The sequence below is a fragment of the Mustela erminea genome, chromosome X (genome assembly GCF_009829155.1).
Source record: "Mustela erminea isolate mMusErm1 chromosome X, mMusErm1.Pri, whole genome shotgun sequence".
NCBI lineage: Eukaryota > Metazoa > Chordata > Mammalia > Carnivora > Mustelidae > Mustela > Mustela erminea.
Window position 1 is genome coordinate 99,878,983 of NC_045635.1, and position 11,232 is coordinate 99,890,214.

The 11,232-nt window shown below is 47.4% G+C and overlaps 2 protein-coding genes across 2 annotated transcripts; one reads left to right on the plus strand and one right to left on the minus strand.

Moving 5' to 3' along the window:
• Positions 1 to 3,535: 3,535 nt before the first annotated feature.
• Positions 3,536 to 4,778, minus strand: RNF113A (ring finger protein 113A). The gene has a single exon (XM_032331029.1). The coding sequence runs from the start codon at positions 4,626 to 4,628 to the stop codon at positions 3,588 to 3,590; it is 1,041 nt and encodes a 346-aa protein (XP_032186920.1). The 5' UTR covers positions 4,629 to 4,778; the 3' UTR covers positions 3,536 to 3,587.
• Positions 4,779 to 4,833: 55 nt separating this feature from the next.
• On the plus strand, positions 4,834 to 8,772 carry NDUFA1 (NADH:ubiquinone oxidoreductase subunit A1). Its single transcript, XM_032331030.1, has 3 exons — positions 4,834 to 5,043; positions 5,946 to 6,035; positions 8,645 to 8,772. Exons 1-3 carry the CDS (start codon positions 4,942 to 4,944, stop codon positions 8,663 to 8,665), a joined length of 213 nt encoding a protein of 70 aa, XP_032186921.1. The 5' UTR covers positions 4,834 to 4,941; the 3' UTR covers positions 8,666 to 8,772.
• The last annotated feature ends 2,460 nt before the right edge of the window (positions 8,773 to 11,232 follow it).

Below are 11,232 nucleotides of genomic sequence, written 5' to 3' on the forward strand. Positions count from 1 at the left end.
TCATGATCTCAAGAGTCCTGGGATCAAGCCCCACATCGGGCTCCTTGGTCAGTAGGGAGCCTGCTTCTCCCTCCCCCTCTGCCACAACCCCTGCTTGTGATCTCTATGACTCTCTCTCAAATAAATAAAATCTTTAAAAAAAATAGTTGCCTTTAAAAAAGGTAATCATAAACTTTAAATATGAAAAATATTTTGAGTACACTATCGATGCGTGTGCTTTTGTGGTTATAGTCCCTTTTTTATTTTCATATTTTTAAAAGATTTTATTTACTTAGTTGTCAGAGAGAGTGCAGAAGGCAGAGGGAGAAGCAGACTCCCCGCTGAGCAAAGAGCCCGATGCAGGACTCTATCCCAAGACCCTGAGATGGTGACCTGAGCCTAAGGCAGACTCTTAACCGACTGAGCCACCCAGGTGTCCTGGTCCTTTTTTTTTTTTTTAAGATTTATTTACTTTTGTGCGGGGAGGGGTGTGTGTGTGTGTGAAAGAGAGTGGGGGAGGAACAGAGAGGGAGAGAGAATCCAAGCACACTCCCCATTGAGCACAGAGCCTACCTAACACAGTGCTAGATCCCAGGACCCCTAGATCATGACCTGAACTGATTTTTTAAAAAATATTTTATTTATTTATTTCACAGACAGAGATCACAAGTAGGCAGAGAGGCAGGCAGAGAGAGAAAGGAGGAAGTAGGCTCCCTGCTGAGCAGAGAGCCCAATGTGGGGCTCCATCCCAGGACCCTGAGATCATGACCTGAGCCGAAGGCAGAGGCTTTAACCCACTGAGCCACCCAGGTGCCCGACCTGAACTGATTATTAAGAGTCAGATGCCCACCTGACTGCCTTTGGCTCAGGTAATGGTCCTGGAGTCCTAGAATGAAGTCCCGCATCAGGCTCCCCACACAGCAGGAAGTCTGCTTCTCACCTGACCCTCCCTCTCTCATACTCTCTCCCACTCAAATAAATAAATAAAATCTTAAAAAAAAAAAGAATCTGTTGAATGTTGTAGATTCTAAGAATAATCCTCATTTGTGTATATCTTGTATACTTTTAAAAAATCCTGTGTACTCCTAAGATTCAGAGGCAGGTATTAAAACTTGAGCTGGGGCGCCTCCGTGGCTTAGTTGGCTAAGCATCTGCCTTTGGCTCAGGTCGTGATCTTGGGGTCCTGGGATAGAGCCCAGCATCAGGTTCTGAGCAGGGATCCTGCTTCTCCCTCTCCCTCTGCTGCTCCCCCTGCTTATGCTTTCTCTGTCAAATAAGTAAATAAAATCTTAATTTTTTTAAAAATGTGGAGTAGTAGACAAATGTCAGATTTCTTCTATTCTTTCTCTCAGCTCTTGACGACTAACTGCTTGATCTGGGCCTTCAGTCCCATCCCTTGTCAATTCTGGAGCTTAGTCTCCAGCTGCATTCTGTCCCTTTCATCTTTTTCTCCTGACCCGTTTCCAACATAAATTCTCAGGAACAGAAAAAAAAAAAAATCCACTATTTTGCATCTCATCGATGGATTTTTTTTGACACTTTTTAGAACACTTCCTTCCTTTACCTTCTGGGGCAGTGTGCGCTGCTACTTCTCTGTTCTCCATTGATACATTCTCTTATAAAATGTATCACTTTGTGTCGAGTAAATTGGTGATACTGAATTCCCGCAAGGCTGGGATTGGCTTAACCCTGACAGGTCAACCCAGTGCACTTTTTCTCTTGTACTCATCAGATCTGTTGCTGTTGATGGTTGTTGTTGTTTTTTTTTTTTAAGAGATTTATTTATTTATTTGGATTTACTTATTTATTTATTATTTATTTGGGCAGAGGGAGAGAATCTCAAGTAGACTACCCACCGAGCACGGAGCCTGACATGGGGCGCCATCTCACAAGCCTGAGATCATGTCCTGAGCCAAAGTCAAGAGTCCAACGCTTAACCAGCTGAGTCCCCCAGGCACCCCACACCTGTCATTGTTTGATGTCTAGCTCCATGAAGACAGGGGTTGGGCCTGTCTTGTTTGCTTATATCCCCTATGCCAAGCACAGTGCCTGACACAGTAGGTGCTCAAGGAATATATTTGAATGGAGTAATGAGTGTGAATTTAAAACTCTAACCCACAATTTATTACTGCATGCATCTGTTTTCTGGGATCAGCATAAATACTAAGAAGATCAGTGAAAATTTATTCATCATTTGGTCTCCCTGCCTCTTATCTTCCATCTTCCTGTAATCTATGCAATAGCCTGCAACAATAGTAACATTAAAAAAAAGTCTGATTGTGTCCCCCTCCCCAAACCTCTGCTATCTCATGACCTATAGAATATAGTCAAACCTCCTCAACCTGCATTTGAGGCTTTGGCCCCAATACTCCTTTCCAGACATTACTGGGTTTATTTGTTTATCATATGCCAAGCACTGGGTTAGTCACTGAGGACTTTCTAAACTAGCTGGGAAGACAGGTACATAGATTAACATGACCAGCTCTATTGCGAACACAAATAATTTCAGACGGTGGATTATAAAATGTTAGGTTTTTTGTTCTCTGAACTTGGCTTACAAATTCAGTTTAGAACTGCAGTGTCCAATATAGTGACTACCAGCCGCATTTGAGGTACTCAACTGCCCCCTTAAGCTAGTGGCTATCATACTGGACAGCACAGCATAAGCCATTTCAATCATTTGTGAAAGGGGGGTTACCTACAGTAGTTTATTTTTTCTTAAAGATTGTATTTATTTGAGGGATGCCTGGGTGGCTCAGTGGATTATAGCCTCTGCCTTCAGCTCAGATCATGATCGCAGGGTCCTGGGATGGAGCCCCGCATCAGGCTGTCTGCTCAGCAGGGAGCCTGCTCCCTCCCTTTCTCTTTGCCTGCTTCTCTGCCTACTTGTGATCTCTGTCAAATAAATAAATACAATCTTTTTAAAAAAGATTGTATTTATTTGAGAGCGAGATTGAGAGAATATGTTGGGGCAGGGGCAGAGGGAGAAGCAGGCTCCCTGCCCAGCAGGGAGCCCACCATGGGACTGGATCCCACCATCCTTAGATCATGACCTGAGCGGAAGGCACGGGTTTAACCGACTGAGCCTCCCAGGCACCCACCTGTGGTGCTTTAAGAGAGCAAGGACCGTTTCCCATACGTGCACTCTGGTGCTAGCCACCAGCTCCCCCACCCAGTTCTCCCATTCCCAAACCACCCTCCAAACACCCAGCCTGGCGGGGGCATATTTTGTAGTAGTACAGGCTTCCAGTAGAGCTCACACATGGAGGTATTTTTGTAAACTACTAAGTGATACAGAAACGTGATATAATAGGTTCAGTTCTTGCTTTCATCAGTTTTAGTTCAAGCAAATTTTAGCTCTTTTCTCGAACTTCTCCCATCCCCGGAATTTATGCCAAAGGGCTCTGAAAAGTTATGTCACACCCAGGCAGCATATGTAACAAGTAAAAATCCAGACCGAACCTACCTCGAGGCTTTTATAAGCCATCCATCCAGGGCCCTATTTCACCACCCGCCTTTTCCTTTCACTTTCCCTAGAAAGGAAGGACACGACGAATTAAGATTTCCAAACAAAAGATTTATTTTGAGGTGTGAGACTAATAGGGAAACTAAGTGATGGGGATTGGACTCTCATCGGGGTCTTCTGGGAAATCGGAAGCACCACCCTCTTCTGCAGCTCGATGCTTCTCCAATTTAGCAATCAATTCTTTCGCTGGATTGAAGACGCCATTGGTCTGCTGGTCACAGACATAGCAGCGAGGGGTGGTGCGGAAATGCTGCAGTGCACAGCTCTCGCAGAAATAATGCCTGCACTTGGTGACAACTGGATTCCGGAAGGTCTGGCGACAGATGAAACACTTGAATGGTATTTCCTCATCATCGCTTCCCACTTCATAGTTTTCGTCCTCATAGACACCATAGCGACCCTCATCAAGCTCACGTTCGATCTGCCACCCATGCTTGTAATCTGAACGGTCATGGAGGAACTTGCAGCTGTCTCCGAAGCCGCAAAAGCCAGTCTCCTTGTAGTCCTTACAAATGTCGGGCTGGTAATCCCAGCGCACGGTGGCACGTAGATGCTCGGGAGCTCGGATGGGGCCCTTCCTCACCATCCCGGAGGAAGCATTGCCCATAGACGTATCCTTGGGCTTCATGAATTTCTGGTAATTATTGATTCCCCGATAGATCTTGTCATCTTCCTTGCCCCTCAGCTCCTCCTGGATCTTCTGGCTGCGCTCAAAGATGGCTTGTGCGTCACGCTCCTTCTCTGTGTCTAGCTCGTAGACAGCAGTCGCCCCCATATCCTCTGGTCCCACGGGTTTTGCCGAGCGGGTGGACTTGTACACCACGCCAAGACTCTCGGGCTCTTTCTCCTCCTCCTCCTCCTCGCTGCTCAAGTTGCCGTAAGCCGCCTTCTGTTTACCACTGCCACGAGTCTTCTGTATCATCGGATTGTGGATCGCCCGCTTCTTCTCCGGGCGAACCACAGTGCTGCCTTCGTCACTGCTGCTGCTGTTGCTGTCCCCGGGCTCCGGGTCGCAGACCGGGCGCTTCCTGCGGCCCGCAGCCCCTTTTCGCCCACCAGGCTTCTTGAAGAGGAAGGTGCACACCTGGTCTGCCGTCTTGGCCGGAGAAAGTTGCTCTGCCATTTTAGAGTCCTTAGCTCCGGAAGGCTATGGCGTGCTGGGCCTGGCGGGGCCTCTTCACGTCACCGCGCGTCGCGCGCCCGGCCGCCAGTCGGAGCGAGATGGGCCGCCCCAAGCGGACTGCGGGCGGCCGCGGGGGCGAGGATGCGAGCGCGCACCGGCCCTGAGCCCTGCCGGCCCCCGTCGCTTCCTCCCGAGGCGTGCGCGGCCCCGCCCCGCCGGCTGGCTGCCGCGGAGCCTACTGGGAAGGGGCCGCGGCCGGGTCACCTTTAACGGGGCCGGGAAGGAGGGTTTTGGCGTTGGCCTCCGCGGTGCGATGTGGTTCGAGATCCTGCCCGGGATCGGCGTCATGGCCGTGTGCTTGGTCATCCCCGGCATAGCCACGGCGCACATCCACAGGTTCACCAACGGGGGCAAGGTAAGGCGGCCTCTCCCGCGCGAAGGCTGACTTCGCGGACGGGCGGTGGGTGGCCACTGGGGTCCGGAGCCGCTCTCCGACCTGGGGGACACCAGGCTTGCCTCCCCCTTCTTCTGGTTGCCTAAAAGCAGAGGCTTGCGGAACGAAACCCGACGGAAACCGCGCTCTGCTCTAGCAAGAAGCAGCTAGTTGTTGGGTGGAGTGGCCAAGACAGCGTTGTAGGTTCAGGGGCTGGAAAGGTAGATGAGCAGGTGGGTCCGAACTCCTGGGCCTCGCTTTAGTCTTGCCTCCACTCCCTCGGATCTCTAATCTTTTGATTGTAATTTCTCGCGTCCGCATCTTGGTACCTTCTCGGCTTTTAATCTCTTTGCTCTTAATTAGGTTTTTACTTTGACATTTTTTATCCCCCCCCACCCCACCCCGCCTTTTCCCAAGCCTTGAGGAATTTACCGTAAGATCCTGCTTTTCACATCAGGATTTCATTTTCCTCTCTTCCATGCCCATCACGTTATCCCTAGAGTACAGGGCATAATGTATTTGCTTTCTGTTTTGGGGATTGTTCTTCAGGTGTGATCTGCTGCTATTGTTTCTTCTCTTTGAGATCCCAAATGGAAACAAGTAGTCAAGTCTTTCAAATAAGGTGGGGGCGGCGAGGGAAGGAGGAAAGGAAAAAAAAAACCAGATGCTGGTTAAAATAGAATGTGTAAAGACTCATGGTTACCATCTTAATTTTGAAGCTTAATGGTCCGATTTTATTTAGGATTTAGTCTTAATTTGGTTTTTGTTTCAGTGATGATTCCATTTTCCTAGAATGCCACTTAATAAGTTCTGATAACCCTCTATTATAATAGAGCCACTCATCTTCGTAAACATTGTGCAGTAATGATTTCTTTTAATTGTAGGAAAAAAGGGTTGCTTATTATCCATATCAGTGGAGTTTGATGCAAAGAGATAGGCGCATCTCTGGAGTTGATCGTTACTATGTGTCAAAGGTAAGATGGCTCTCATACTAGACATCCTCTGGGTTGCGATGGGTTCTGGTTATGTCTTGTCAAATGTCTTAACAGTGCTAATTGAATTTGAGTTGTCTTGTCTGCTGGCGAAGTTGAGCAGCCTTTCAGAAATTTAATGAACGTTTGTATTTTTATTCTATGGATTGTCTGCTTGTGTGCTTTGCTTGTTTTTTTTTTTTATGGGGCTTCTTCATACGTTATGGTTATTAATCTTCTGTCTGTTTTACATGTGGCAGATCTTTTTTTTACCAGTCTGTCTTCACTTTATGAAGTCTCCCATCAGTTTTTAATTTTGATGTTCATTTTATCATATTTTTGTCATTCAGGATTTTGAGTTTTATGTCTTGCTTACAAATGACTGTCCTAACCAAGATTATAAATAAATTTTTAAAATTTCTCCAAATACTTTTTTTTTAACGTTTAGTGCTAACCTGTTTATAGGTCATTGGGGATATAATGTGAAATCACAGGATTTAACTTTACTTTTTTCCAAGAGATAGCCAGTTGTCACAATTATCCAGTTATAGAGCAGTCCATTTTTAATTTAAATTTAATTTAATTTTTAAAAAAGATTTTATTTATTTATTTGACAGAGATCACAAGTAAGCACAGAGGTGGAGGGGGGTTGGGGGGTGGGAAGCAGGCTCCCTGCTGAGCAGAAAGCCCAATGCAGGGCTTGATCCCAGGACCCTGGTATTATGACCTGAGACGAAGGCAGAGGCTTAACCCACTGAGCCACCCAGGCGCCCCTCCATTTTTTATTTGAAATACCATTCAAGTGAACTAAATTTCTGTATACACACGGTCCTGTTTCACGAATACACTAATACTTCATGAGTTTGCCAGTTCATGCAACCAGTACCATATATAAAGAATTACCATAATTGTGCATTTGAGTGAATCCTGTGGAATTGCTGTTTTTGTAGGTCAGATGTAGGCAAGCAGAACACTTTCATATGATTAAACCTGGTGGTATGTTCTTAGATCTTGTAGGAGTTCATCACCATTATTCTTTAAAAAAAAAAAAAGTAGTTTTTAATATTTTCTCCTTGCTCGTTTATTCCTCACAGTGAACCTAGGTTAATACTCGTTTCATTTTATAGATGAGAAAACAGGGTCAGAGTGGTTCAGTGACACTATAAGGATTCAGCCTAGGTGATCTGCCTGTCAGCATGGCGCCCTTTGAGAAGCTGACGAACATGGTGATAGAGGTCTACTTGACTAAGGCAGGATTTCCCAGTGTGGTCCGAGAGTGACCAGCCCAGTCGGCCTGCGCACGAGATGGAGAGAAGGTTCCCGATTAGAATTTCTGCAGGGCAGGGGCACCTGGGTGGCTCAGTGGGTTAAGCCTCTGCCTTCTGCTCAGGTCATGATCTTAGGGTTCTGGGATCGAGTGCCGCATCGGGCTCTCTGCTCTTCGGAGAGCCCGCTTCCCCCCTCTCTCTGTCTGCCTCTCTGACTACTTGTGATTTCTCTCTCTGTGTGTCAAATAAATAAATAAAATCTTAAAAAAAAAAAGAATTTCTGCAGGGCAGCTCCTAGGACTGTGCAGGTCTCATTTCTCTCAAGGTGGTTCTGCCTGCGATCGTAAGCGGACTACCTGGACTGTGTTATTTAACGCTTGGAAGAAATGTCATCCCTGACTGATGTTTTACTTTCTGAAGAATTTGGTCGCGAGCTAAGAAAGAGTGGGTCTTCTGAATAAACAGTGTCACGCTCACAGTGGCTCACCTGCCACTTCTTGCTGACTTCCACAAGAGCCTTTTAAGCTGAGTCTCCATTTGTTCATCTGTAAAAACTAGAATGAGGTTAATGGTCTCTTCCTCGTGTTGGCTGTTATTTTTTTGTAATGATTTGACCCGATTGTCTTCATTCTCTGAAGGATCCAGATGGTCACTGGTTTTCCTTCTGATGGACGGGGTACTTTTCGTATAAAGTGATGTTTGCTGTGGTCAGAAAATGGAAACTAGAAATCATTGTAGGTTATTCTTTGTACCTCAGTGATTAGAAAATTCAGTTCAGCTTACTGTTGCATCGTGAGAAGGGTGGGGTGTGCCGGTACGTCCTTAATAACAGAGCAGGCCGCTGATGCCAGAGAGCACCTGCCGGCCTCGCTGCGTGTACGGATGCCGGGTGTTGGTGCACATCGAAGGTTTGGGGCAGCCCTGTGTGGAGCGAGTCTGTGGGCGCCGTTTGCCCACCAGCATTTGCTCACTTTGTGTCTGCGTCATGTTTTGGTAGTTTTCAAACTATTTCAAACTTTGTTACTGTTAACATTTTTCATGCCGATCTGCGATCTGTGCTTACGACTCAGAGAGAACTCAGATGATGGTTCCCATTTTTTAGCACTAAGGTTTTTTAAAATTAAGGTGTGCACGCTGGTTTGTAGACGTATGCTCTTGCACACTGGACAGACCGCACTGTCGTGCAAATGGGCCTTTTCTATGCGCCGGGCAACCAGACCCCTTCCTTCCGCTCACTGTACCGCAGCGGTCTGGAGCTGACTCGTGTCCCTGAGGCACGCCTGCGTGTGTACATTTGTGGCCACAACAGAATTCTCACATTTCCCTTTTAATTCTGTTTTTCAGGGTTTGGAGAATATCGATTAAGGAAGCATCTTCCTGACGGATGAAAAATAACTCAGTCATGCTCATCTAGCCCTTCTAAAGGTTATGCAGTGTATTAACGGAGTGCATAATAAAAAAGTAAAATCAAAGGCTTTCTTGACTTTTTTTTTTTAACAGTACTACACAAGCTCAAACAGTCTACCCAAATGGAGCTTTTTCACCTTAAAAAAAACTAGGAGGCAACTGAAGCTTAGAATTATAGCTAGAACGTGCAGCAAGCACCTGTCCCTGTCCCATGGTAGTTAGTACTGTTGGGATACATATATAATTTGTTGGAACAAAATATACTGTTGGAATATTTAAAAAGCCATTTCAGGGGGGCCTGGGTGGCTGAGTGAAGCGACTGCCTTTGGCTTGGGCAGGTCGTGATCTCAGGGACCTGGGATTGAGCCCCACCTCTGGCTCCCTGCTCAGTGGGGAGCCTGCTTCTCCCTCTGCCACTTCCCCAACTTGTGCTCTCTCACTCTCGCTCTCTCTCAAATAAATAAATAAAATCTTAAAAAAAAAAAAAAAAGAATCATTCCTTTAGAGATTGCTAGGAGAATACAGGAAAAAGTAGTACTTTTTTTTCCCCCTGTAGTTCCTTTCCTGGGTGATTCCTGTTGTGTGAAATTCCAGGTAGAATGCTTTTATTTTTTTAAAAGTTTTTGTTCTTTTTTAGTGATCCCTACACCCAGCCTGGGGGCTGGAACCCTGAGATGGAGAGTCTTGGGCTCCTCCCACTGAGCCAGCCAGGCCCCCCCAGGTGGAATACTGTTAAAACAGATTGCATCTTCTGCATTCACGCGTTCTGCGTCTAACAGCTAGGATGCACTGAAGGGTTGATTTCCATTTCTGTGGAGAGCAGCGACAGCAACAGTTTTACTCAAATGCACATACTGACAACTTGAAATAAAGAGTTGCATGTTCACCCCGAAAGGCAACCCAATGGTAGGAAGATCTGAAAAGATGTAACTTGTAGAGAGAGGGGAATCCTGCTGGGGGTGTAGAGCAACCCCCCAGGTGAGAAAACAATTGTTTTTCATCTCCCATCTTGGACCCATTTTAACCTTCGATGTGCTGGTGACCTTGAACCCCGCGCTGGGTGCTTTCCATTGAACTCAGGCGGCCGGGCATGGCTTCCAGAGGAGGCAGGCGGTGGTCACACTGGGGGCATGACCTCTGACCAGCCACCCTGTGATGAAGCTGTTTAAGGAGAGCCACGGTCACCATGACAAACGTCACACGGCTCTGGTCCACACTTAGCTGCGCACGGGCCTCAGCCCACGGTGACGAAGACTCCGGGAAGAGAGGGCAGGCGGTGTGGACAGGCCTGTGGAAGACGGGGCGACTGAGCCACGGCTAAGGCTCTGGGGTTGTGGGTCTGTCACCTGTCTGCTGTGCCTCTAGCCGGGCATCAGCCACTAAGCTTACCTCCTCAGCTGGATTCAGGCCTGGCTCTGAAGGGCCCCAACCCGGCAGGTGGGGATCGGTCGGTCAGGCTCTGCCCCTGAGGCCCAATCCTTCACCTCCCGATTCTGTGGCGCCTGCTGTGAAATTCAGCCTCATTATTACCCCCCGCTGCCAGCGAGTGAACCCGATGAAAACCCTGCAGCTAGGAGACTGTAGTGGTGCTTTGTAGCCTGCATTTCTCTTGACTTTTTGCAAGTGCTGTCAGCCAGAAGGATTTTCTTAGAGCAGCTCTGACGGAGGTGGTCTGGCCACTGACCCCTCCCACCCACCCGTGATGCACAGGTCACTTGCTCTTAGACTGAAATGCTGTGGGACGCCTGGATGGCCCAGTCAGTTGACTCCAACTCTTGATTTTGTCTCAGATCCTGATCGCAGGGACTTGGGAACGAGCCCCGCATCACACTCCCAACTCAGTGGGGAGTCTCCTGGAGATTTGTTCTCCCTCTCACTGCCCCCCACCCCCAAATAATATATCTTTGGGGGGAAAAGATTGAAGTGATGATTGGGAAACAACACCACTCACGTGGCTTTATTCACCATCTTTTTTTTTTTTAAGATTTTATTTATTTGTCAGAGAGAGCACAAGCAGAGGGAACAGCAGGCAGAGGGAGAAGCAGGCTCCCCACTGAGCAAGAAGCCCCTTGCCAGACTCGATCCCAGGACTCTGGGATCATGACTTGAGCCGAAGGCAGCCGCTTAACTGACTGAGCCTCCCAGGCATCTATAGACACTCTCGTTAATTGTCTATTTTTTTAAATCAAGATTTTATTTATTCATTTGACAGACAGAGATCACAGGTAGGCAGAGAGGCAGGCAGAGAGAGGAAGGGAAGCAGGCTCCCTGCTGAGCAGAGAGCCCGATGCGGGGCTCGATCCCAGGACCCTGGGATCATGACCTGAGCTGAAGACAGAGGCTTTAACCCACTGAGCCACCCAGGCGCTCCCCCTTTTTTTTTTTAATTGTTTAAATACTGTATTCACATAGCTCTAACATCGAACAATATATGGTATTGAGTGAAAAGCCTTGCTCTGATCCCTGGCCCAGCACCTCCCCATGGTCACATCATCCCGAAGGGGCCCTTCGTGGGTGCATAAACA